Below are 27,350 nucleotides of genomic sequence, written 5' to 3' on the forward strand. Positions count from 1 at the left end.
TTCTTCTCTATCTAACCCAGTCTGCTTCTTCGACTTCAGAGGCAGTCATCGGTAAGTCTTGTTTGGCATGTGCCTTCTTTAGAGGTTTAGGGCCCCGTCCTCCTCTTCTATTCACTTCCCTCTTCACCTCACCCTCCCTCAATTTTTCCAACCTTCGGCTGTCAAGTTTTACCTTCCGCTGCGCTACCCTCTGATGATAAAAGAAAGCATCCGAGCCCATCGCACCATCCATTTCATCATACACCCCAAATCAATTCATCAAGTTCAAGAGATTTGGCTAGGAAGTTCTACTGGGCAGGTACAGTAGTCATTCTTCACACTCATACCCCCTTCTTCACACGTTCAAGGACATACCTCATTCAAGTTTCAGTTTCAACGACCAACTAACGTCCAACGCCAGCTAGCTAGGTACTAAGACACTTCTGTCAAGCATTCTGTGAGTCGCTTTGGTTTCTACCATGGCGGGCTCCACCAACCCTACCGCAAGTGCGGCTCAAGGCGAGGCAGTCGAACATACTGCCCCTCCGAATACGCCTACAGCCTCGGTTGCACAAGAGCCACGATCTGATGACGCTACAGATCGTAACGACACCAAGGTGTCGCCTAATCCTGAGCCCAAGAGTGAGGATACACCTCAGGCAAAGGTCAAGGAAGAGCCTACTTCTCCCCGGGGCCATCCTAAGCGGTCCCCATCAGAGGAAGTTGAGCCAATGGCGCTCTCTTCGTTTCAGCATGTCCACAAGGCCCTCGCAAAAGAGGATACGCAGAAGCTGGAGACACTGACCCAGCTTGCTAAACAAGAATTGGCAAAGCTTGTGGAGCCTTTGAGCAAGGTTGTCGAGGTCTCAGACACGGAACACATTCTCCAAACCGTACAAGAACTCATACAGCCAACTGTCGCTGCGCGGACGATCACGGGCGTTATAGGAGAGACGGGAGCCGGAAAAAGCTCGCTAATCAACGCACTTCTTGGGGAAGAACGACTCCTTCCCACCAATGGTATGAGAGCTTGTACAGCTGCAGTCACCGAGATCTCGTGGAATGATTCGGACGAACCGGATGAACTCTACAGAGCTGAAGTCGAATTCATTACCTTGGATGATTGGAAACGGGAATTGGAACACCTCTATCATGATCTCATGGTGCCGGATGGGGGATTATCCAAGGACGTCGCTAATAAGAAGACTGAGGCCGGTATTGCCATGGCCAAGATCCGGTCTGTTTACCCTTATATCGATGACAGAGAACTGCTTCATAGCAATGCACGCCAGCTGGCTAACGACGCGTCACTGCATGGGGTTCTCGGTACAACCAAGAAAGTCAAGGCAAACAGTGCCCAAAAGTTGTATCAGCAGATCAAGCCCTACATGGACAGCCTTGATACCGCCAGAAGAAGAAAATCGACAAATGACAACAAGCCCGTTGAGCTATGGCCTCTGACCAAAGTCGTCAGAATATACGCAAAGGCAGATGTCCTGTCCACCGGTGTGGTACTGGTTGACCTTGTAAGTACCCAATCCCACCCTTCAAAGTATCAGCTTAACTGACTGGTGTTGTATATAGCCCGGCTGTGGTGATGCCAATGCTGCCCGTGGAACTGTTGCCGAAAAGTACATGGAAAAGTGCACAAGTATCTGGATCGTTGCTCCAATCTCACGGGCTGTTGATAACAAGGCCGCGCAGCATCTGCTCGGGGAGTCTTTCAAGATGCAGCTGAAGTACGACGGCAACTACACGAACATCACATTCATCTGCTCTCAGTCAGATGGCCTTGCGGTCGAGGAAATGGCCGATAGCCTTGAGCTGACTGATTCGCTCGCCAATTGCGAGGCAAATGAGAACACCAGCAATGCCACCATAGCCTCAAAAGAGAAAGAGCTCACGAATCTTGAGACTTCTTACTCTAACACAATGGCTGAGAGGAATAGCATTGACACGCAGCTTACACTGTGGCAAAGACTTGAGGCACAGGCAGATCTGGGCAAACTTGTCTTCGCTCCTTCGCCCCCTGGAGGGAAGCGGAAACCAAATGCCGAGCAGTCCCAGCCTTCAAAGAGACAGCGTCGTGTGACAAGGTCCACTGTCGTTCTCATCGACAGCGACGAGGACGAAGATCCTGTAGACGACTTGAGTTCCAGTGTTCGGGATGGTCAACAGCCCCTGACGGTTGCTCAAATCCAAGAGCAGATTCAAACTTTCCGAACCCAGCGAGTCTCTTTGACGCAGAAACTCAGAGCCGGTAAAGCCTCAATTCTTGAACTGTCGGAGCAAATAGAAAATCTGAGAGTGGAGGTCGAGAAGCAGAAACTCAGCCTCAAGACTGATAGCATCAAGCGACGAAATGACTACTCACGCTCTACCATCCAGCAAGACTTCGCGCATGGTCTTAAACTTCTGGACCAAGAGACTGCCATGCAGGATCAAGGTGACAACTACAACCCAGAGAAAGACATGCGCGACTACGAAGCAGTAGCCAATCTACTACCCGTCTTCTGTGTCAGTAGCCGCGAGTATCAGAAGAAGTGTGGACGCATCAAGTCTCAAGAGGAAGAGGAAGGTTTCGCTACTCTGGAAGACACAGAGATTCCGCAGCTGCTGGAGCACGCGAAGAAGTCCACCGACGTCAGCCGGGTCAAAAACTGCAAAAAGTTCTTGAACAATGCACTACAGGCCTGGCAGTCCCTGCAGCTTTGGGCTACTGAGGTGACTCAGGGAGTAGCGCTCACCGAGGAACAGATGAATGCCGCGGCCGAGGCTCTCGAAACGTATCTTTCAAATCTACGGAAGGCAAGTCCTCAACCCCTGATCGCCGTATACCGAGTTGAGCTAATAGTTTCATAGGACCTCAAGGATGCCGCAGTCAAAACCACGGGGGATTGCAAGAGCATCATGAAGAAGAACTTGTTCAACAAGTTCAAGACAGTTGTCGCCAAAGCTGCCAAAGAGGCACGTCCTATCACTGAGAACTGGGCTTCGGCCAAGGGCGATGACGGTCGCCGTCTTTATCCTTTCCAGACATACAAGGCTGTCATGCGTCGCGGGGGCTATTACAAGAGAGCAGGTGGCGAAATCGACTTCAACGAAGAACTCGCAAGACCCCTGAAGCTTAAGCTAGCGACAAACTGGGAGCTGAGTTTCTGCAAGGAGATACCTTCGGTATTGGATCAGTTCTGCGACACCATACACGAACGTATGCACTGGTTTCACGAGTCCGTGTGCATGCATATAGTTGGGAGCGCTGCGGCCACTCGTGTCGAGATGCTGAAACCGCAGCTTGATGCTCATATCCAAAGCATCAGAGACCTCCAAGACACGTATCGCTCTGATATCACTCAACGGCAGCGCGAGGCAAGCAGAGATTTCACACCCGAGGTCAAAGAAGCCATGGCTATTGCCTACAGCAAGAGTGCAGAGCAGAAAGGTATGTATCCTCAACTGGTGAGCCGATAGGCTCGCTCACTAACCATGATGCTAACACTCCTCCATAGGTCCTGGAAGCTTTGCTCGAATGCAGAAGATCATTGACGACCACATCGTCGAGAACGACAGGGAAATGTTCGACAAAGCCACCAAGCAAGTACAGAAGAGCCTGTATAGGATGACAAACAAGTACCAGAATGATATGGTTGCCACAGTCGATAATACAGTCGATAGTATGGTTTCTGACTACAAGAACTGCATCATGAAGCGCGACTTGTCTGTTGCCTCAATTGCAGTCCGTCGTGAGATCATTCGTATCATTTCCAAGGTCGACGACGAGTTCCGGCTTCGGGTAACGCCGGAACCCTCTGAAGCCAAGGACTTGAACATGGAGACGAAGGTTTCGGGCAACGACAGTCAGTCTCATTCCATCGCCGCCGCAGCTGCTATGGACATCGACGACGGTCCAAATACCGATCCCAACAGGGTGCCTGCTCAAAATGATGTGCCTGTCGCCACAGAACAGCCTACAGTTAAGGATGTCGATGGTTGCTCTAAGACACCCAACCCTTCTGCTGGTGTTGAATCGCCCAAACTCAAAGACGAGCCCGTTTCTCCGCAGAAGCCCGAGGGCGACGGTTCGGGTACCGTTGACCAGGTAATGGGTGGCACCGATAACTAGGTTCACCGCACCCTCCTCAGGCAGGCACCCTCTCTCTTCTCCCGGCATATACTCTTCTGATTCACTTCACTCTGGTCAACTCTCTTCTGACACACACCATGTGTGTGTGGCCTTGTGCAATATCTGCACCCAATTCATGGCATCACTCATGCCCGCCCTCATTCTCGTCTCTACGACGACCGAAGAGGGGCTCGAGTGGTACTACACGAACATGGACGAATTTCACGATCTCACGTTGCTCTTTCGGTTCTCTTTTCTACCCTATTCCCGGTGATCTTCTAACGGAGATAGCCCGGTTGACATGGGGAGGATTTGCATCTTAGACATACATAACATGCACACGCACACATTTGGGATGCGGGAGGGAGAGACACACATATGCAAACGGGCTCGGTCACCTCGGAGGGGAAGAAACGACGGTCTCGACACTTTACCACCGCCACCCTGATGCAGCTGACGGAGCGCGCGACCTTCGGGGTACAGCAGCAAGCATCAGTCTCGTTTCTACCTGCGGTGGCTGACTGACCCAGCTCATTGCATCTCACGGCTCTCCTCCTACGTCCCCCGTTAATTTAGTTCTCTTATCTGCAGAAAAGAAGCAGGTCTTTTATTTGTATTTTTAGGCACAATAGACTTCCCATCTTACATGCAGCAACCGTTGGCGACTTCCGAAAGTAAGCGATATCCTTTCTACCCCCGTCTCCTCCTCCTGCTCCTCCTACAGGAGACGCGGCTCTGTTTGCTATTCTGCACGACGGCAACAAACACCGGCGGCGACCGGAACGTGACTCCCGCCCGAGTCCTATGGATGAGTACCTGTAAGTTTTGGACATATCCTTCCGGATTGAGACCCCCTGCCTTTCTTCCTGCCATGCTCTCCCAACCTCCCCACCTTGCAGTTCCGTGGGGGTGCACTCTAATGAAATAGAGTATGGTCGGCGATGACAATTGTCAAATGCAGTGCCACTTTGCTTTCGACGGGGCCGGATTGTCATAAGAACCCCTGTTTACTACACGACGATATGACGGTAAGGAGTTCAGGGCTGATTTGAAGATTACACATATAGAGAGAGGTTGGGGGCAAGCTAACAAAAGCTGAGATATGACAGGTAGCCAAGGGCGATATCCGGCTGACCGGTTGTTTGGTGTAAACATACCACTTGCTCCATACACGGCGGCAGCAGCGTTCCCCGGCACGCGGGTCCTCCCCCAGTCACCAGTGGTTGTTGCATTCGTCGTCCGGGCAGCTGCAGGAGAGGGCCCCCGACATCAAATTGACTGCCCGTGGCTTTCCCGTTTTAGGGGAAAGATGTACTACGTACGGTAGGACGTGGTGGGATTGCTATTTGTTGTTTTCGCGTCAATCAAATTATTCGGTTTGCCGAGGAGTGGCGTACTGCCTGCACTCCTATCGACTATAGGCAAGGCGCGGACTCGATAGTGAGTGCACCGTATCGGGATTCCGTCGGCTTATCACGATGCAAGCCACGGTGGGGGTCAACCACCAACCACAGGACTCGAAGTCGAAGGGGGTTAGGGGTTGGTCACCCTTTCTCCGAGGAACCCGATGGATGTAGGTCTTTGGGGGTTCGAGGTGAGTTTTAATACCACCATCGCACTCTGGTGGGCAGATGGACGGACGGATGCCTTTCCTGATGCCCCTTCTCCTCTGGTTGGTCCAGCGAAGCGGACGGAAATCCAAATCAGCCCTCCACCTGCATGCGGCTCCCTGAGAGCACGCCCGACATATAGACTCGTGGTATACCTAGCCGGTTATGACTCACTCGCGAGCTTAATCGTACGAGCACGCGGCAGATTCGGGAAATCTCGATAGATCTTGCCCCCGGTTCCAAATCTCTCGATTGACGACCATGTCCGGTCAAGATCCAGCCGAACATGTACATCGGACCCGTATGCATGCAGCCAGGCCGATCCATGAGGGTTGCAAGCTTCAAGAGGGGAAGGAACAACGACAAAGAATGGTGTGATTAAGCAGCGTAGCAACCTGGGCGTTTCATGACTGCATGAAACGGTCTTGCACAATGGTGGGCTAGAAGGGGGGGGCAAACGACAGTCCAGGGGGTCCTTGAATAACCATCCATTTGCAGCCAATAGCGACAACCGCGGAGCTTCCGAACCGGAAGCTGGAATATTGGTTCACTTTTCGGAGACGGTTCCCCGGTTCGACGACGCAGGGTGACCGGCTGAAATCGTGGATTCATCATTAGAAAGCAGCCGCATGCATATGTAGCAAAGGAAAGGACTTCGGCGCATGCCAATGCATCCCACGTACCCGGTTGTGACCCCCCCCCCCTCCCCTTTTAAACATGTGCGAGAGGACCGCTTATTCACGGGAGGGTGAGAGTCCGCCATGGCGTTGGACGTCCTGGTGGGACTCCTGGAAGCAAGCCTACCGTGGGCGTGGGCGGAAGGGTCCTTCCAGCCCTCCTTGACATCTCGTGTTAAACAAGGCTTTGCTGCAGACAGGAATGGGCTGTTCCCGCCCTCTGCAGTGGCATATGCAGCTAGCTGCTTCGAGAACCATATTCTTCCACCTCGTGGAACGCAAGGGCTAGCAATTAACCTGCATGCGTCGAAGGATTGAGATGACATGACGTTTGACGTCAACAGGTACAACCGAAATGCAGACTCGAACTAGGTGTTGAAATTCTAGCTCATGATCCCAGGCTATATTAGGGGTAAGGTAGGGTAAGGGCTTGGGTAAGGGCTTGATGTCGAATAGCGGCGCCAGGTGGTATGGATTGTGAGAACTCATCGTGAGACGAGGAATTTCAAGGGCAAAATATCAATATTATTCAGACACATGCGCGACTTAGATCGCCTGAGCTCGAGACAATGTAAAACAAAAACAGACAGCCGACCATTTACAGCATTTTGCGACGGCAAAGTCCCACCAAATGCCAAAGTTCGTGACGAAGAAAGGAGAAGCCAGTTTCACTGGACGTGACAAAATGGACGACCACCACCCTGCCCATGATTATCTCCAGCCAACAGTAAAGATAGAGAGAGTGTGTGCGTGTACGCGCGTGCTGTGTTCAGGATTCGGTAACGCAATGGTTACTTAGTCTTTTTGCTGCTCTCGCTCGATCGTCGCGATGAGCCATCGGCAATGACGACGCCGCGCTTTGTCTGAGACTTGTCCTTCTTCTCATAAGAGAGCGTTGTAGAGGATCCGGTACTCCCCTTCTTCTCGTAAGCCAGCGATGAGGAGTGTCTGGAACTCTCCTTTTCCCTCGAGGGACGCGTGCTATCCCTCTTCTCGTAAAAGAGGGATGAAGAGGATCTGGAACTGTCCTTTTCCTTGGATGATCGAGCGCTACTTTCCTTCCTGTCTCGTTCCTCCCGATGCGGCCTGCTTGAGTGATTGGAATGATGATGCCCACTGGACGCTGGCTTCTTGGCATGGCGCTTTTCGCCCCGTGGGCGGTGCTCTTCGCCTTTGGAGACGCCCTCTTTGGCCATTTCGACTGTCAGCCTCATCCCGCCAATCTCTACTCCATTGAGTTCCGTGATTATACCGCTAGCGGTCTTTTCGTCAGAGAAAGTAACAGTGGCATGACGCCGACCGGACGACCCGTCGCTTCTGGAGGACAAACTGATATTGACGAACCCAGCTCTGTCCGCCTGGAGGCTAGCCCTGTCCATGAGCAGCGAACGAACGTGCTCGTATTGTGCCCAGGAAGGCAGGCCTTTAATGACGATTTTTCGCCATTCAACAGCAACGGTATTAGTTTGCTGGGCTTCGTGGACAGAAGAAGGCACATGGGAGGGGACCCGCGCGTTGCGATAATCCGTCGAACCGTAGTACGAGGCCGGAGTTTGGTACGACGCATTCTCGTAGTACGGACTCATCGAAGGATTCGACTGCATGGAACCGCTCGACTGCATATAAGCACTTGTTTGCATGGTATTACTACTTGAATACCAAGGAGAGGCTGTCGCGGAGACAGTTGACAAGGAGGCGGTTGACATAGAAGTAGAATACGGGACATAATCTATTGCGGAACTGGCATTTGTCGAATATGTAGGTGCAGCGTTCCACTAAGAAGATCAGCGTACCGCAGAGAACAAAACCAGCGAAGGATTTGGCGCTCACATGCCCATATTCCGCCGTCGAGTGCTTCGAAAGCGGCGGAGAGCTGATTGAGTACGACACCGGCGGAGGTGGAGTATACCGCGGCGTCTGGGGCGAACGTGATGTCGAGTCTGGCAGACTCGTATCAACGAGCTTCTTGATGGGAATCGACTGCTCAGCATTCCTCCCGTCGGCAAAGGTTGGGCGTCCATTGAACAGCTCTGTGCTCAGGAACTCTGTGGGAAAGATTAGATACCATGATATGGCCGAAGTGGTTTCACGATGCAAGGACACATACGTAGTGCTAAGTCAAAGCTCTCCCGACCCCTCACTGAGACCCATCCGCTGGTGCTTTCGTTGAAGATCTCGACTCTCTCAACTGCACAGACGGTCCTTACGTGATCCTTTACTTGCTGCCACGAGGTCTGCCAGGGTAGCTGTCGTGACTGTGTATCAGCAAGTTTCTACTACTGGAATCGAGCTGTCGGGCATACATTGGATATCAGAATGTAGTACAGTCCGGTCTGATCTCCTGGGGGCACAGAAACCTGAACGGTGTTGTTTATTGGGATCTGGGGCGCTGTCTTGGACACAGCTGCCGCCATTTGTACCGGAAAGCTGCAGCACACGCTTATCGAGTGACAGAGGGGGCAGGGTCTATCCTAGAAGGAAGACTGTGTGAAACATTACAATGAAAGAAGCGGCCAAGGCGACCTTTATAAGTCGCACGAGGCTGGTCCCGTTCTATCTTGAAGGACAGAACCTGTTCTCCATGATCAACTACTCAATGCAGGATCTGTTGGACCATGCCAACTAGCATCATCGAAAGCTCACAGCATCACAGCACCCAATCGTGTGGGCAGAGAGACCTCCAACAGCAGGCCAACGCCATTCGTGTTCTCCAATAGGGTGATACCGCGGCCGGAATCAAGGCTGCATGTTCACGATACAAGTAACACAGGCAGCCTGCCGCGTGTGGAAATCGAGCTTGGCTGCTACCAGGGCATTGAGACTGCAGGCAGGGCTACCGTTGTTGCGCAGGCCAAACGGGGATACCTGAGCGGCCGGCGGCAAATAAAGGGCCGTAATGATCCTACGACATCACGCCTTGCTCCGTCAATGGCAACTTAAAGATCGGCTGAAGCCATGACGGTGCCTCATGTTTAGCTGTTCTGGGGTATATCTGGGCTGACCTGGATTTCGGTATGTCTCAGGCCCGATCTCCAATAAGCGTGGTTCGCTTGTGGGGGTTGGTTTGCCGAATGGATATGACCAGACTGCTCCTTGTGATTTCAACTGGTACTGGTCCAGACTTCAGACTCGCAGGCAGCATATCCATCTTGGCCCCCGGTTGATAAATTTCGTTGGGTACTCGGTTGCATTGGCCCGGACCAGCCCGGGCCAGACCGCGCCATCCGCCATATGCAGGTTGGAGCGTTGGAGATTGTGAGATCCCGTTTAGATATAACTTGGAAGCAAACATTCTTGGACACCTGGCAAACGGTGTGTCATTGATTAATGAGACTTTCCTCGTCTGTTGAGACGCATATGCCCATTTGTTCTCGACACCTGGATGCTATATGTGCTGGTTGCGACCTGAATTTTTTGGGATGCTGTGGCGCGATAGGCGTTCCCGGTAGCGAACTCGAATAGAGCTGCATATGACTCGTCATTCGCCCATGCATCTGGTGTCGTTGTGAGATGCACTATTGAACAAGCCCCGCCCCTCTTTTGAAATGAAAGGTATCGTCCAGGTCGCCCGGGTCCATGTCAGAGTCCTGGCTGTCGCTTTCTGCAGCAGAATCAGACGCGTCATTCCGCGTTTCTTCAACGGGATCTTCTTTCCAGGGGACCTCTTGATCCTCATCTGCAAGAGATCCCAGCATGCACTCATTGTTGTCGGTCAAGAGTATTGTTGGCACTTCCAAGTTCGATTTGACCCAAAATGTCGATACCCTGCCATTTGTTATGCCGCCAGCAAAATATGACTGAAAATCAACTGTACGGGGGCCACCGCTCAACGGGTCCCAAACCGAGACTAACCCACTGGATCTGTCGCCTTCGCACTTGACGAATAGAAACTCGGGCTGAGCAGGATGCCACTCGGCTTTCGACACGTTTGAGTGAAAGATAAGGACCGCTCGGAGCTCCAAAGCGGCCACGTCCCAGATCCAGACCGTCGTGGGCGCGTCCGCCAATATAGTTGCGATGGCAGCCGACGAACAATCAAATGACATATGGTCACAGCCGGTCCTGAGGTCTTGTGAGGCTTTTGACGCCCGCCCAGGTGGTGCGACCGGCTGGGTCGCCTTGACAAATGCTGATACCGTAGCATCAGTTTCTTGCCAGACCTGTTCTCGTTAGACATTAGACTTTGGTGCAGAGGGAGATTCCGGCCTACCTGGAGTGTATCTCTAAGCTCTATAGAACCCAGAGGGTGAACCAACTCGAAGCACTGCATCAAATTCGAAGTAGATAAGATGTACAAGCTTCGCTCATAGTCTGCAACAGCGACATGGTGGCCGTTGTGGCTGAAGGTCAACTGTTTGACGCCTGCGTGTAGCCCGTAGTCTGTGTCATCCGGTGAAGCTGGCCGAGGCCCTGTCCAGTCTCTGTAAAGGTTGCCGTCTGCGGTGTAAAAGAGCACTCTGATGCCATGAGCAGCGGATTCCCATACCACTAACCACCGGCCGTCAGGCGCCCAGGCAATGCCCTGGGCATCTATAACATCTGGACTCCATGACCTTGCGACTGCCCGGTTGCCGGGTGAGTGGATACTGATCATGTCTTTGCCGGATGTTCTCGTCAACAGAGCCAGGTGGCCGGATTCGGGGCGGAAAGAGAACCCATGAGCCACCGAGGAAGGGGTGTAAAACTTGGGGTTATAGACCTCGACTACCTGAGACGAGGACAGCGGGAAGATGGACAGCTTGATGCCCAAGGCAGAGAAGACAAAGACTTCATTGTCGTTCTGGCCAAAGTCTACAAACACCGACTTGGCGCCAGATATGGCGGGGTTGCGTATCGTGGCATGATACTCGCTGCTCTCTGCGACATCAAAGACATGAATCTCCTCTGCGGATGCGAGGAGGAGTCTCTTGGAAGATGTGGACCAGGCAAACGTCGTCACGCTGCCCACCACCTCGGCTGGCAGTCTGATGGCCCGAATGACATCAAGCGAGGCAACCTCCCGAAGGAGGATGCTCGTGACTGATACTGTGGCGATGTAGTGCCCATCAGGGCTCGGTAGACAGTGAGGCGAAGCTGTTGATGGAGTTCAGCACGTGACTAAAGCTGGATCGAGGAGAAAGCAATGCTGGTCAGGCTGAAGCGGGAGTGCCTACATTTTAAGACCGGGGAGTAGCGCATCGTGAAGATCCCGAGAAGGCTGGGCGGGCCGGCGCGATGCGAACAGACCTTTGGCTTGTACTGTACTGTATATCCTCTTCCGAACCTAGCGTATCATAGATAGTGTGGCTTGTACCGGCTTGCAATGAGGTCTATTTGTGGGTGGAATCAGATACCACGTTGTTCCAACGTCATTTGGTTGTCAAGAGGCAGTGGAAGAAATCTGATTGGGCACTCGGAGGTCGACGGCGCGGGCGATTTTGCAGAAGTAATCGGGTGGGTATGAAGATTGTGGGAAAGTGCGGTAGATGGATGTTCTGCCGAAATTGTAGGTACTACGGACGTGGTAATATCCTCTTTGCAGGCCTTCGATATTGTTTACGCAGCATGTACGACCTCGGAAGTGACGGTCGGTGCGAATGCACGTAATGGTAAAATTGCACGACATGTTGGTCTTGTTGCTCTTGGGCCACTGGAGGACGCATTGATGGCTTCGACAATAAAACAATCAGTCATTTATTTTTGATGCCCAAGCCACACTTGTTTGCCCGTCCACTCGCGCTGTGCTGTACGTGTACTGCGCTCGGCGCCTTTTCGCTTATGGGCGGCCCATCCGGAACCAAAACACTCAAAGATAGCACTTACCATTTAATACGTGTATTTCGTAAATCCAACCTGTCTACCATTACCTCGCATATTGCAAGATATGAAATACAATGATGACAAATCTCGCTGCTAAATAACCAGGTCCCCGCAGATTAAGATCAAACCAAATTGGGGATAAGAAAGAAAACCGGTTATCAGATTCGGCCGGGCTCGGAGCCTCCACGCAGAGTTTGGCATCGGCCTGACGCCCTGTGAGTCTGACAAGCTCCAGCCGGCATATGCTTACTCATAGCGGTGCCATCTCCGCCTCTCGAGATTCGCCTTCGCACAAACCAACACGCATCGATATATCCCCTGCCGGATATCCTAAACTCTCTTTCGATTTGTATTTGTTGATTCCTTAATTCCCTATAGTTGTAATCTGCGCACTTGGCGATGAGAAGTGTTTAATATTCCCCTCACCCCTCCCCTTCGATCCCACCTGCGCTTTTCCGTGCTTTGCCGGAGCGCAACACCAAGCAAGATGCTTAAACCAGCGGGCCGGGCGGCATGCTACTATCTGCCGCGCCTCGCAGCCCGCAGCGCAAGCCGCCGCCATGTTTTCCAGACACGGGGCATAGCTTCCACCGCGGTCGATCGAGCACCTTCTACTGTTGCCACCACGACGGATGACGCAAGACATCATGCTGCTCCCGCGGCAGGGGCAGAAGTTACGCCCTTCCCCGAGGGCGGCTCCTCCCGCCGGGATGCGATCAAGGCGGCAAAGCCGTTCTCCGATTTCCTGACGGACAACTACCACCGGCAGCACGACTACCTGCGGATATCGCTCACCGAGCGGTGCAACCTCCGCTGCGTCTACTGCATGCCCGAGGAAGGCGTGCCGCTGTCGCCTCAGCGCGAGCTGCTGACAACGCCGGAGATCGTCATGCTCTCTTCCGTCTTCGTGTCCCAGGGCGTCAACAAGATCCGGCTCACGGGCGGCGAACCGACGATCCGGAAGGATATCCTCCCTCTGATGCAGCAGCTGGGCGCCCTGCGCCCCTATGGGCTTCGGGAACTATGTCTTACTACGAATGGTATAGCACTTCACCGAAAGCTGGATGGTATGGTCGAAGCTGGCTTGACCGGTGTCAACCTAAGTCTTGACACCCTTGACCCTTTCCAGTTTCAGATCATGACCAGGAGGAAGGGGTTCGACGCCGTGATGAAGAGTATTGATAAAGTCCTGGAACTCAACCGCCACGGCGCTGGCATCAAACTGAAGATCAACTGTGTCGTTATGAGGGGAATCAATGATCGAGAGATCCTTCCCTTTATTGAAATGACTCGGGAGAAGGATATCGAAATCCGGTTCATCGAGTACATGCCGTTTGACGGCAACAAATGGAACAAAAACAAGATGGTCAGCTATTCCGAAATGCTCGACCGCATCCGGGAGAAATATCCAACAGTGGAAAAGGTCAAAGACCACAAAAACGACACCAGCAAGACGTGGAGGATACCCGGCTTCGCGGGAAGGATGGGTTTCATCACGAGCATGACGCACAACTTCTGCGGCACATGCAACCGCCTACGCATCACCAGCGACGGAAACCTGAAAGTTTGCCTGTTTGGAAACGCCGAGGTGTCACTCCGAGATATACTTAGGGAGTCCAACAACGGCGATCCCATCGAGGCAGAGGCATACGAGGCTATGAAGCAGGTCGAGATGACCCGACGACAAACTATCCTTACTGAACCGGCAAAGCCGCTGGGGCTTGCCCCTAATGAGCAGCACCTCCTGGATATCATTGGCATGGCGGTGAAACGGAAGAAGGAGAAGCATGCGGGCATTGGCCAGCTGGAACACATGAAGAACCGACCCATGATCCTTATAGGTGGGTGATCATACCTCTACGATCATTTACCTGAACGTCCACCATGTGTCGCCTTGCTGCCGCGAGAGGGCATTCACGGTCTTTTGGGGAATTTGGTCAGCTGGAAGCGGCGTCCTCGTCTCAATGTCTACGAAAACTTCAAAGGTCAAAACTAAGCGATTGCTCGGTAGATCCAGTAAGCTTTTCAGCAGGTTGGAGGATGGATCACACGTTCCCGCAGCGGCAAGGGGGTTCTCGTCGCGTAGCATCTGGCATGGGAATAGTACCACCATCGTATCTTCCGATGTCGCAAAGTATCACTTGGGGTCTTCAACAACGTCTTTTCTCGCACTCTGCCACCCGGCTCAATGATAGGAGTAGTAAGCCGCCTAAGCTTACACATGTCTCCGGATCCGGCTCTGCACACATGGTGTCGATTTCGGACAAAGCGCCGACCAAACGAACGGCGAAGGCGGTCTGTACGGTACGATTCACAAACGAGGTCGCCGTCAAACTCATCCAAGAAAATCAAATGAAGAAGGGCGATGTGCTGGGAGTTGCACGGATAGCGGGTATAATGGCGTCAAAGCGGACACCAGATCTGATTCCACTCTGCCATCCGATCGCTATATCCAAGGTGTCCGTTGACGTCTTCACGCAGGAGGAAAAGACAGGGAAGACACAAGATCGCCCAGGCTCTACGGTGGAGATTGAAGCGACTGTCTCCTGCGAGGGCAAGACGGGCGTCGAAATGGAGGCGCTGACGGCTGCGTCGACCGCCGCCCTCACGGTCTATGACATGTGCAAGGCGGTGGACAAGGGCATGGTCATCGAGGGCCTCCGGGTCGTTTACAAGGAAGGAGGCAAGTCCGGGACGTGGGCTGAGGGTGTAAGTATGCAGGACCATGAATCATTGTCTGATGAAGATAGTTAAGATAGTCGTATCGTGAACATCAATCGCTATGTTATTGAAACGTTATGAGGGTAGTAGATAGCTGAAATCGAAAACTATTGAAGTTTACATACGTCAGAATCTCGCTTCTCTGTGACCTAGCAACTGGCGTCGTCGGGGGCCGGGCTTCTGCAGATCTTCCAGACTACCAGTCTTCCGCGGAGATATCTGCCCTACCACCGGCCTTCCCTGCTCGACAGATCGTGATGGAACAAGCAAGCGAGCAAGCGGGAGCTATTATCGCCAACTCATGCTGAAAGCTGAGGCGATCTCTACGTCAGAGATTGGGGTTGTGGTAAACTTTTGGGGTATGGTTGGGAGCCGGCAGGCCGGAGGGAGACGACTCGGTCAGACAGGGTGAGAGGGGCGGGCGAGGGGGGTTTTGATCGAGATATCAATTATGCGGCTCTCGTGCCCTGTTGCCATTTTCTGATCTGCGCTTCCATCTAATCAATCTGATTGATCAATTGGCTCTTGCGCTATGATATCGGAGGTCGTGGTCTCTTGCGATTCATGCGCTACGGCGGCATGAATGATGAAACTTGGGATCGCTGGCAACCTGCAACCTGCTACTCACCGCCGACACAGTTATCGCTCGTCTCATAGGATCGTCGGCATGCCACCGCCAGCCCATTGATGCTCACTCAGTCGCTCACTCACTGGTTGTGTAACCAACCTTCCCAGCTTGTCTTGGGGGGGGTGAAATGCGAGTCAGTCGCAGGACCGCGCCTTGGAAGGCGAGACGGCGAATGGCAATCATTGACGGAGGAGCCGGTTGCTGGTCGCTTCTCTCGGAGAATTTGCATCAAATGGGAGAGCATGGGACAAGGAAACGTCACGTAACAGCCGTCAACGGCTACCACGGCACCCGTCTCGAGCTGCCCTTGGCACCTTTTACCTGCGTTTCCTTGCTCTGTGTGTATGTCTGTGTTTGCTTTTCAGGGACGCACTGACGGGGAGGTCGAGCGAGAGCCACCCCAGCCCGCCCACGACGATATCCTCCTCACTCAACTCCCTTTGCTCCAGGCCCGCTCCATGCTTCGCTCCAGGCCCCGTGTCCTTGCCTCTGGAGCCTCTGGAGCCTCTGGAGCCTCTCTGTAGGAGCCTCTGCTGCTAACAAACCCCAGAAGCGGCGCTACTAGAAACTCCTCTTTCGAGCTAGGACATACCATTTCGGGCAGTGGATGTGCAGCGGACCAATCAGCAAAAGATGATAAGCACAATGCGTGCCATTGGCTGCATTGGTCAAGACCCTTCGAGATTGGAATAGTGGCTCGACAAGGGGGGCCTGTCGGCGGCGTGCATTAGCCACCCACACTGTACAGCACTGTATTACCGCCCATGAGGTAGGTATTTTGGAATTGCCTCTCTTTCTCCTCTTGTCGCTGGGTGCAGTGGCCCTTGAACCTTCACTGTGGTTCTGGTCGCTTCGTCGCCTAGCCATCACTAGCTGCATTGCCCCGCGAGCCCGCGGGGTTGAATTGTGTCCAGAACCAGAACGAACAGACAATGCCCTCATTTCCATTCCATCACAAAGATCAAAATGGAATCACACATCTATCCATATCCATATCCATTTCGTTATGGTATGCATGCCCTGCCCTGCCCGGCGAATTCTATATGTCTGTCATTCCCGACTACTCCGCTCCCGGAGTGAGCGGCAGCCGATGTGCGTTTGGAACTACCATCACCGCCATTCCTGACAGCCTCAGACAACAGCCGTGGTCCCTGTCGAGCCTGTGTTTGATGAGGCTTCTCAATGATCGTCATTTGGACACAAACGTCACAACTCTGAAAAAACCCCCCATCCACACTTGCTGGGCGAGAGAGCAAATCTGGATCCACCGCCACGATAAGCCGGAAATCGGTCTTTCCTAATGGCTGGAACCGCCTGGACCACGTCTCGGCCGGTGCTTCTGCTGGAGGCTGGGTAAGTGCCAGTATGTAGTCGCCTTCGGTAGAAGCCCGGAGTGGGAGGAGTGAGCCTCTAGTACGCCAGTCGTCTCTGCTCTAGATAAGGTAAGCCCATTACCTAATAAATGTCTCCATCGATGGACTCGTCGCATAGATTCCCTCAAATGAGTAAGATGCAGCAATAATGCAGCAATTTCCAATCTGCCGTACCGACTCTGCTGGGTTGGGCGTACCTACAGCAGAAAGACTGATATTGATGTACATTTTCAGCTCTCGGCACATGTCCATTACAGCAGAGCCTCCTCGCCTGCCAATGAGCGGAGCAGGACAGGCAGCCAGCGTCGCATCGAAGGATGAGGCCAAACCATGATGTAGCCAAGCGAGAATAAACCGCATGTCGGTCAGCACTTTCGTGCATAGACGGGGTACCAGACCCCCCACAGGCGTTGCCGATACATCCATCGAGTTGCGACTTTGGGCCTCTGCGGTGCCAAACGCGGTTGGTATTCGAACGCTATTCATCATCAAATTTCCGAACAGAACCGCATCTGTCGCTGCTTAAGGCCGAAGGTCTCGTGTCTCTCCGCCGTGACGGGTTTAGACTGATCGCGCCTGTTACTGTGGCCTCTCTCTCTTTACCTTTACCCAGGCAACGCACGCACCACAGCGACCTCGTGTGGTCTAGGACGACATGTGTCGCTCCCGAGGCATCGGTAGATTTTGTGTGGAGTGATAGAGATAAACTGTTACAAACGGAATCCATTCTGAACGGCTTCCTCATGGCAGGGCCCACCGACATGTAGCCAATAGCTTGCTGCCTGTTCCCAAGAAAAGGCCGAGCGTGTTATTAGCGTGTTACCTCAAGCGGGCTTGTCGCAACTGTAAACAGAGAGAGCCGCCGTTCGCATGTGCAAATTCGAGGTGAGGTGCTACCCGTGCTCCTGCTCCTCTTCTTCCCAAGCGCGGGGTCTCTTCATTATTGTGAGACCGTGTCCCGTCTGCTCTGCCACACGCCTGGGAAATTTGAAGCCGACGATGCTGCCCGCATCCTCTTGAAGCGCTGTATCCTCGGGATCGTCAACGGGCGCCGGTGGTATCACGGCCTGAAAATGGAATCAGGGCCCTCTCCTGAGACCAACTAACCATGTACCAATCATATTATTTACCGTCTCCGTTAGTGACTTGGATTTGTTATCGCTCTCAATCATTTACTAATACAGCAGCAGCAACAACAACGCTGTTCGTCCGGCCGAGTGAATTGAAAATGTCACGATGCCGAGTCGCGAGACGTAAATAGGTCAGGATGTTCGGCCCAAGTTCAACCTCCTGACCCACGGGAAATGCCGGCATTGCACTGGCCACTCTGGCCTTGCATAGCAACCCAGGCAACGAGGGCTGGCAGGCTGGAGAGAGACAGAAGAGGGCCTGCACGCATGTAATGAACAACCCACCTTGGACAACCTTTGAATGAGGGTCCTCGGCGCTTCGATATGCTGGGGACGCCCGCCTCGCCCTCCATACCCACGATGGCCCGTACCTCGGTTCTTTCCACCTGTCGTCCTGGCCCTGCTGCCGCCGTAAGCAGACAAGCGAGCAATCGTTTCAGAATTGTAGAATCCAAAAATCCAAAGATGGACTGCTGCAATGCGATATGCTTTCGCGATAGCGTGTCAACGTGTCGAATACATTGGATGGACCCTGTTGTTTTTTTAGAAGAAGCGCCAATTGCTTGTTCCGTGCTAAAATGGGACTTCTACTTGTATATAGAGTTGCAAATGCAGGAGTTGCCGTGCCCGAAGCCTTGGCGGAGTCCCAACTCAAAAACTATCTGTTCGGCCATATTCCGAGAAATGAGAAAACGTCGCCGGATAATGTTGAAACGGAGATGCGAGATTCCCCAATGTAGAGGCTAATTTAAGTTGATTTGTTGATCAATAATAATGAAGAGTCGATCACAGATATTGTGTCAAGCAACGATATCCTATCAATTGACGATTGGACCAGGGACCGTTGAAACCTCCCTTGACCGCTGACGTACGGGAGAGAACATCCCTGAAGAGGCCATGAGAGACGATCCATAGGGTTGCGAAAAGAAAAGAAAGACACATACCAAGAGACAAGGACCCCTCTTCCCTCCCGCCATCTCGCTCGCACTCAGGGGAATGAATACATGTCTTTGCTTTAGATACTACTACTACTACTACTACTACTACTACTACTACTACTACTACGACGACGACTATAAGAAATGGTTTCGAATCTGTACTATTGATAGATAATAGGGTACAGCTCAGCCACGAATTCTGACTATAATAGTATACCGCAAGGTCTTAAAATATCCAAGACGGTATACCCGTTGTCCTGGGAATCATGGGTGTCGGCAGTACCTACCCAATGTTCAGAAGCGTGAGCCGCCGCCAACCCTCCATGTCCATGTCGATGGGCACCAAAAGACCCTGAAGAACAACAGGGAACCACCGACCGACACCCGATTAGGCAACTAGGCATTTGACATCTTTTCGCCTCGTCTCGCCCCAAACGAAATCAGCTTGAGAAAACGGTGAAAGTGGTTGCATCGGTGACTGACTCGGGTAACCCTACATCTCTTCTTCTCAACCGTCCACGGAAAAACAATAATAAATGTACAGTTCTAAAAGGTGGAAATAGCTGCATGCACATGTAGATGCCACTTTTTTTTTTTTTTTTTGCTAGCCCAACGATCATACATATGTATAGATTGATAACAACGAGGGGGAGGAGAGTGTGTCCATCGTCTGTGTACAATTGTGGTAGCAGTGTACGGACATACTCTTCCGCACTCCGACGTCGCACAGCCCTGCCTATCCCACGACGATCCTGGGGAGGAGAGCAATTCGTAGTTGAAGGCGAGGGAGAGAGAGGGACGAGAGGGACGAGAGGGACGAGAGGGACGAGAGGGACGACTTGCTTCACGACAAGACTACCTACGATCAGAACCCCCTGCACAGTGCTTGCTGGCTGGCTGGCTGGCGGGCTGGCTGGGGCTCGTCTCTCTTTTCCACCAGTCTTTGCCAAGCTGCATCTTTGACAAGGTATCAGCAACACTAGCGAAGCATGCAGCTAGAAAGACGTCCAGGTTTATCCTGGAAGCCCTTGCAACAGGCCAGTGACCCAGCAGCGAGAGGGCGGAATTAGTTGACGAGACGGTGGAGAGGGCAACATGGGCAGCATAGGCAGGTGGGAAGTGGGCACGCGAGGGAGAGATACACCCGATACCTACGTCTACGTGCAGTCGTAGCGGCAAATCTGGATCGTCTTCTGTATCTCTTGGGTACTGCGACAGGACAGAGAATGGCCTGGACACCGTACGTAGGATTGGAAGAAAGCGGGCCCAGGTATAGAGCGATGGAGCAGCGATGGAGCGATGGATGTCAAGTCAAGGTGTACTCTTGCAGCTTGCTGGCTCTCTAGGCTCTCTCTCGCCCATGTCCTCGGACCAATATCAGACTGGCTCCCCCAGACTGCGACTGTACTGTCTTGTTGGTAATGGTTGCCCATCTTCAGCTGTACTGTCACCAATTCTTATTTCCGCCCTTTTGGAACGCCATAGTGACATCGACTTTGCTATAACCTGACCTCACGCCTCCTTCTGTCCATTTGGGGTTGTGTTATTATCCTCCTTCAGCTGGACCTTATCCTCCTTCAGCTGGACCCTATCCTCCTCTCTCCAGTTTGCCTGCCTGCCTGCTTGCTTGCTTGTTTGCCCCCTCTATCAGCGAATCCTCATATTTCAGTGGTCACCATCCCCAGCAACTCACGTCGTACGTTGCTTATTATTGGTATCATTGTTCTGTCGGTGTGCGTGCATACATACCTACATCACGCATACATACGCCTACTACTACATCCATACCTACCACCATCTCATCTTAAACCTACCTGCTGCAGGCTGCACCTCTTATCAACAAGGTGGCTGTGCCCGTTGATTGCTTCTTTGGCGCCGACTCAGGACCACCGTACTTGCCCATTGCTCGAGTCGAGTACTACATTACGACCATACCCTGCGCCGCTTGCCGCCATTCGCCGAGGATACCCACGCCCTCACACCACCACCGACCTTTCTCAAATAAGCTCCTTTAGCCGGACGCACCTAGAAAGAACCCGAGAAGCGCGCTTTCACCTCATTCGACTCTTTTCTTCTCTCTTCAGATTCCTCTGCGACAAGAAGCCTCTCGATTGTCCTAAAGTCGATCCATATACATATATACCCGAGAAGTAACGTGTTGTGTCGAGAGACCTGTGTGGCGTGGCTGGTAATCGGCTCGCCTCTACATAAACACCCCCAACGCCCAATCAATCTAAGACGCCCTGTAGCGCAAAGCAGCATCCACCCCCCCTGTAGATTCCACTCTTCAGGCTACTTTATTACATACACTCGCACCACCATACGAGCACACGAGCACACGACACCCAAACCTACAACACCAACTTCAACAAAGAAAGAGACAAATAACAAAAAGTCTCGAGGAGATACCCAGCGGAGGCAACATTCTTATTATACGTATACTCGCAATCATGGCCACCGAATTAATCATGCCCAGGCTGCCGGACCAGCAGCAGCCGTTTGCGCACTTCTACACGCCCCAGTACAACCAGTACAACCCACAATCGCCCGGGTTTCAGTCGCAGACCCAGGCACAAACACAACAAGTCTACACGCAGCCCCAGATCTCTCCACTTAGCACCTCCAACAATGCCTCGCCCACGTCACCCAAGTCATATCACGGCCGACAGGTGCGACCGCTCTACATGCCCGCCGTCCTGCGCCCGACCGAGCGCCAATCGCGTGCCGTTGCTCCCGGCAAGAAGATCGAGGACGACAGCGAGAGCCTGAAGATGAACAACAGCTTCATCAGCTTGGCTGGACTCGGCAATCTGGGAGGAAGGTTCAGCCGACGATCGACGGTCGACAATGGAAAGTTTGTCGACAACGAATGGGATTTCGACTTGTTCCCCAAGCCCACGGCGCTGCCCACAAAGCAACACTGGAAGGTAAGCTTCATTCCGCCGCGTGTTGTGTTCACAGCCATGCGAGATCCCTTACACCATGTTTCATCCCGCGAGTCTCCGTACCCCTCCCGTTCTGGGTAGTCCATCCCTTGTTCCACGACCTCAACGCCATCCCAACACCCATGTCTCGACTTTGATGCTAACGGTCCAATTTCCAGCCCGATACCGACTCTACGATCTGCGACGAGCCCGCCTGCATGCGCCACTTCAACTACTGGACGCGGAGGCACCACTGCCGCCGCTGCGGCAACATCTTCTGCGACCCGCACTCGTCCTTCGAGGTTCCTCTTGACCAGGACGCCAACTACAACCCGCGCGGCATCATGAGCCGCGCCTGCAAGCACTGCTACACCGAGTTCAAGTCGTGGCGCAGCCGCACCAACAGCCAGGCCTCGTCCATCAGCAGCGGCAGCAGCGACGGCGGGTCGGCCTACCGCATCAACGGTGGCTCCCAGACGACCCCCTCCAGCCCTGTCGATGCGACCGGCGCGGTGCTTCCCATCCCGGCTGGCGCTACCAAAGCGCGCGTGCAGCACGCCGAGGTCGCTGCGAGCGTGCCTCGGGATTGGAACTGGAGCACCTTCTGAGCGGGTGAGCGAGTCTGATACCTCGACCGGAGAAGCTTGAAATTTTACAAACCTCGCGTGCGCGCACGCAACACAACCATGGAATCATGAGTGCTGTTCCTTCTTGCGAGAAGACGCTAGCAGCATCTCTTGTTCCATCTGCCATAGGTCCGAGGTGGCCACCATGATCCGAGAAGGGCCATGTGCAAAGGACATTTCGCACCCAAGAGAGCAGAGAAAGTCGGTACAAGCCGCAGCTCTGGGTGAATGCGGACGAAGAAGTTGATATAGGCACATGGTGCCTGTGCAATGGGGGTGACATCCCTTGCCTGACGTTTCTGTCCACCTTGATGGCACCTTCGCGCTTTCGAATTGCGAATAGTGGGTAATATATGCCCTCACTTAGATTGGAGCACACTACACTCGGGCAAACTCGTGGGAGGAACAACCACTTAGACCTGCTGTTATTGGGTACGGCTTGCTTTTTGATTGTCATTACCGGCTTGACACTTGCCTGTCGCCGAAGGAGTTTGGAACGACCAGGGTCTACAATTATTTGTTTTTGCTATTTGGCTGGGGAGTTTTATGGAGGGGAAAGCGTATTTGTTTTTATGGATTGCTTGCCAGTCCCGATTGGGGCTGGCTAAGGGGTTATTATATCTTGCGGAGTTGGGCTGGGCATCAATGGGGACAGGCCAGAGTGCCCTCCTACATATGGCGTTTTATATCCCAGTGCGCGGTTTTCATGCCATGATATCCAGATGGGCCTGCTTTTTACTACAAGACACACACAGAGTACAGTTTTTGGAATACCCTCGAGCATCATGATGGCTATGAGGATGATGAGATGAATTTGATAGAATATATTGGTTTCTCCCACTACAAGCAAACACCTTGATCTTTAACTCATGAATCGTGACTGTGACATGTACGCGTCAAGTTTCATTCTCTTCAAGGTTTCCTCAACGTAGTCCCAAGTACCGAAAGCCTCATGGGAGACGCTATGACTTGCCTGGTGTAAAATATGTATTTCTACTTTGCAATATGTATAAATACTTCCGCAAACTTCATGAGCACCCAAGAACTGGAGAAGTTATACTACAAAACCCACCCCGAGTCCAAGAGCGTAATATCCCACTTCCAATCGGCCCCGAACCTCGTTGGTGACAATTGTCTCAAGGCATCGGCGCGCATCGCAACCGAGTGCAGAACCGACATCGGTTGCATCTTCCAGCGTCGAGATGGTTCGGGTGATTTTGACCTTGTCGGTGATGTCTTAAGACATTCTTGCCAAAGAGAAAGAAGTCTGCGCTGTATCTCTCGCGCGCGCTCGCTTCTGCTAATCACATTCCGAAGGCCTCGATCTCGTGAGCAGAGCAGGTCGATTCATGACGTCCCATGACACCGCGCCGCTGAGGGATGTTCGGAGGATCGACTGGCTTCCAGTCAGCGAATCTCATCGCGGACCTACCTGCTGCCATCTGCCGCCATCGTTGTCATTCCGAGCAGCTTCCCTTGCTGCGATTACCACCGTGAGGCCTTTAACAGCGGAAAAAAAGAGACGAGCTATTTTGTACAACTGGTCCTGGAAGGGGACGGGAAACCTGTGGTCATGTGCAGTGACAATCCAAAGGAGATCCGAAGGCCCTGGCTGTGGCCCCGCTAGCCGGGCTTATATCGATCTACTAGGACAACATATAGTGCGTGATAGAAGGATGGCCATAATATGGTCGCCCTGTTCTTGGTTGCTTTGATTCGAGCCGGTATTGCCACTACTTAAACCCCTTAATGGCGAAAGCATTGATCCCACCGATAAAGGCGTGTTGTAGAGATTGGCGTAACGGCCTAAAGCGATTAGTCCAATGAATATATAATGTCTACTTGGATGAACTAGCCTACCGTTTATTCTTGGGAAGCAATACGCAAAGCAGCGCTATCATAATCGAGGGGGTAATGTCCGGCAACAACAAAAGGACAAGGCGATTGAGCAATATACATGGTTTTGTCATAACTATATACGTATACGACAGCAAGTCGTATTTCCGAGCACACCCGCTTTTTCTATACACTGACATCAATGTAACTGAGAAGCTGCGAAGGCACAGCTGCGTAAAAATGCGTATCCCATTACGCGTATCCGTAAAAGACTCCGGTAAACTCCGCTTCCGACCCCTATCCGCTCCAAGCAATGCAACTACAGATGCGATGAATAAAACAACGCTACGTGGAAATCAGCAAGTTGAGCCTCGTATATCAGCCCATGATTGGCTGCCCTGGACCAGAGTCCTGATTCGATCTTCGGCTAAAAACAAGAACATTTCATTGTTTTATGTTCAGTTTCTCTTGCTCGACCTGGTGTTGCGAGTTCGCAGGGCCTGAGCGTAGCTCTTCTCGCCAGCCCCCTCGTTCTCGTCATCGACGACGGCTGAATCGCCGCCCTGGTTGTAGATCTCTCTCTCGACCCCCCTGGCAGCCTCCCAGCCAGCCTTTTCAGCGTTCATCATAGCGTTGCTCAGACGGCGGTCAGCGCCCTCCAGCTTCTTTTGCTTGTGAACGCGTTCCGCCTCAGCGTTGCTACGCTTGATGTAGCTGGCAATGAAGAAAGAGACGAAGAGGTATGTAAGAGGCGCAAGGTATAGGACGTTCAGCCAGATAGCAAAGGTTGACCCAGAGCTGGTGACGCAGGGAACCGTCTGGTACTGTGTCTGGTATACAAGGTCATGTCCGGAGCCGGCTCCGGCAGATGCCGCGTTCGAAGAGACGATGGCATTGGCATTGGCAGCCTCGGCAGCTCCGAAAACCATGTTCCTGATGGAGCCAAGGACACTGCCGGCACTAGCAGCTTCTGTGGCCGCCGCCGCTACACTCGAGGCCACCACAGCGGCAGGCTTGGGTACAGCAACTTTGACAGGAACGGTGTAGTAGACGAAAGAGTGCACCATGGCGTATGACGCGCCCACAAGGAATTGGGTGATTTGCAATGTCGTCAATGTGCGCTTGATGGCTGTGGGCACGCGGATGTTGAATGCCGTGACAGTGTAGTAGGTGTACTGGTAGCGCGTTAGCAAGGCAGTCCGAATATGGAGCGTACAAGAGAGAGACTCACCATCATGGCGTGAATGCCGGAGTTGACAAAGACGAACATCCAGATGGGCGCGGACATGAACCGGATGCCGGCCCACATGCACATCATAGCTCCGGCGTGATGGTAGGTTTGCAGGGTGGAACTCAGCTTGCCCTTGGCCAGGATGATGAAGGTGTCGAGAACCTCGTAGAACTTGCTCAGGTAGAAGATCCAGCCGTAGAATGCCAGGCCTTCATTCCAGAGACGGCCGGCATCGACCCGGCTCGGGGTTCCCTCGCTCGTGAGATAGCCGTTGCCAAACGTCTCCCACTTGCCTTGCGGCCCGTTAAAGGCGACGCCGTTTCCAAAGCCACCAGGTCCGTGGAACTTGCAGAAGCTGTCGACGGTACCGGCTAGGCCATTGGGACCCATGGGGCTCTCAATGGAGGCGCGGAGCGCCGTCAACATACCCCAGAAGGTCCATGCCGAGTAGACAGCCAAGAAGACATTGTGCAGTACGACGAAGAGGCGGAAAGGCGCAGTCTTGCTGATGGCCCAGGGCTTCTTGCCAGTTGAGAGGTTGTACTTGTTCAGCAACTTGGCAGTGACTGCGTACAAGGTGGCAATGGTGATGGGGACACGGAAGTCGAGGGCTCCCTGGTACCAGGAATCCGGAATGGTGAATGGGTAGTCGAAGTGCGGCGGCGGTATAGGCAGCGGCTCGTTTGCTGGGAGGGGGAAGAACTTGAAGAGGGAGCTCGAAGGCGAGTCCAGAAAGACTGTAGGTTGTGACGACATGTTGGGCAGTTTTTACAACCTCTCAGCCATGCAATTGGTGTTGGCAAGTGGTCTCACGACTTGATGTGAGAAGAGTTGAAGGTCAAGCAAGACACCGAGCTCAAAGTTGGAGAGCAAGGTTGTTGATATGGTCAATGGCAAAAGGTGGAAGGGCACCTAACCAGTAGTATGGACGAAGTTCTCCGGAAGAGGAGGGCGAGAGAGGGAAATAAAGACAAAGATGTCCCAGAGTCTTGTGTAAGACAACAGTAGCAGTGTAAGTGTGTAAGTGGCGTCCCAACACAGGATATTTTACCTGTTTTCTACGGGCAGGCAAGTAAGGAAGATACAGTACTTAAGGACTTACAAGCGGCAGGTGGATATCTCTTGCTGGCAGCTACCCACTCGCACACTGAGATCCAGGCGTCTTTTTTATGGGTGCCGGGGTAGGTTAGGATGAGAATGGCCTAGGTAACCTTCTCGAAGTACATCAAAAGCCCAGGTCCATGCCGATTAACACTTCAGCTTGTGCAGGGGCTTGCAGGGGGCGGGCAGGCTTGGTGAGCCCGGAGTCTGGAGGGTTGAGACACTGCAAGAAACATCCTCAATGAACGGTGAGGAAGCGTGGGAAGGTACATGTCACTCACGAAGGGGTCTGCCGCTTACAGGCAGCAGATCCCTCAACAAGGCGTAGAGGCGTGCAGGCGTGTTGGGCGGGTGTGCGTGCGAGCTCTTGACCTCCGGGCGAGGGTGGTACGGTGCAGTATCAGCTACTACTGCCCGCTCCAGAATTGCAGGGGAGGCAGTATATCGCACAGCATAATGATGTATTTTTTTTTTGTTGGTGCCGGCTGATGCAACTCCAAAAACTGTTTCAATTGTGTAAAGAGAAAAGGATCCGCTGGGCAAACCGTACTACGAACAGAAGCCTCGGTCTGTTCTGTTACCAAGCGCAAGCGACAAATCCTGTGCCGTCTGTGGTCCAATCAGTTTTCATGCCAGAGGGTCCGGGAACCCGCT

The 27,350-nt window shown here is 52.9% G+C and overlaps 6 protein-coding genes across 6 annotated transcripts; 3 read left to right on the top strand and 3 right to left on the bottom strand.

Annotated features, from left to right (window-relative positions):
* Positions 1-458: 458 nt before the first annotated feature.
* On the top strand, positions 459-4,102 carry PG986_008098 (uncharacterized protein; the record flags this gene model as incomplete). The annotated part of the gene is made up of 4 exons (XM_066844320.1): positions 459-1,505; positions 1,564-2,703; positions 2,842-3,421; positions 3,489-4,102. The coding sequence occupies 4 exons, from the start codon at positions 459-461 to the stop codon at positions 4,100-4,102; spliced, it is 3,381 nt and encodes a 1,126-aa protein (XP_066700432.1).
* Positions 4,103-7,180: 3,078 nt separating this feature from the next.
* On the bottom strand, positions 7,181-8,803 carry PG986_008099 (uncharacterized protein; the record flags this gene model as incomplete). Its single annotated transcript, XM_066844321.1, has 4 exons — positions 7,181-8,164; positions 8,220-8,434; positions 8,497-8,644; positions 8,693-8,803. 4 exons carry the CDS (start codon positions 8,801-8,803, stop codon positions 7,181-7,183), a joined length of 1,458 nt encoding a protein of 485 aa, XP_066700433.1.
* Positions 8,804-9,904: 1,101 nt separating this feature from the next.
* PG986_008100 (uncharacterized protein) lies at positions 9,905-11,567 on the bottom strand (the record flags this gene model as incomplete). Its single annotated transcript, XM_066844322.1, has 3 exons — positions 9,905-10,549; positions 10,600-11,462; positions 11,543-11,567. The coding sequence occupies 3 exons, from the start codon at positions 11,565-11,567 to the stop codon at positions 9,905-9,907; spliced, it is 1,533 nt and encodes a 510-aa protein (XP_066700434.1).
* A 1,108-nt stretch (positions 11,568-12,675) lies between these two features.
* Positions 12,676-14,942, top strand: PG986_008101 (uncharacterized protein; the record flags this gene model as incomplete). Its single annotated transcript, XM_066844323.1, has 2 exons — positions 12,676-14,029; positions 14,221-14,942. 2 exons carry the CDS (start codon positions 12,676-12,678, stop codon positions 14,940-14,942), a joined length of 2,076 nt encoding a protein of 691 aa, XP_066700435.1.
* Positions 14,943-21,428: 6,486 nt separating this feature from the next.
* PG986_008102 (FYVE domain-containing protein) lies at positions 21,429-22,510 on the top strand (the record flags this gene model as incomplete). Its single annotated transcript, XM_066844324.1, has 2 exons — positions 21,429-21,905; positions 22,082-22,510. 2 exons carry the CDS (start codon positions 21,429-21,431, stop codon positions 22,508-22,510), a joined length of 906 nt encoding a protein of 301 aa, XP_066700436.1.
* A 2,312-nt stretch (positions 22,511-24,822) lies between these two features.
* PG986_008103 (uncharacterized protein) lies at positions 24,823-26,351 on the bottom strand (the record flags this gene model as incomplete). The annotated part of the gene is made up of 2 exons (XM_066844325.1): positions 24,823-25,539; positions 25,596-26,351. 2 exons carry the CDS (start codon positions 26,349-26,351, stop codon positions 24,823-24,825), a joined length of 1,473 nt encoding a protein of 490 aa, XP_066700437.1.
* Positions 26,352-27,350: the final 999 nt, after the last annotated feature.

This window comes from Apiospora aurea (assembly GCF_038362705.1).
Source record: "Apiospora aurea strain CBS 24483 chromosome Unknown utg000005l_segment0_segment0, whole genome shotgun sequence".
Taxonomy (NCBI): domain Eukaryota; kingdom Fungi; phylum Ascomycota; class Sordariomycetes; order Amphisphaeriales; family Apiosporaceae; genus Apiospora; species Apiospora aurea.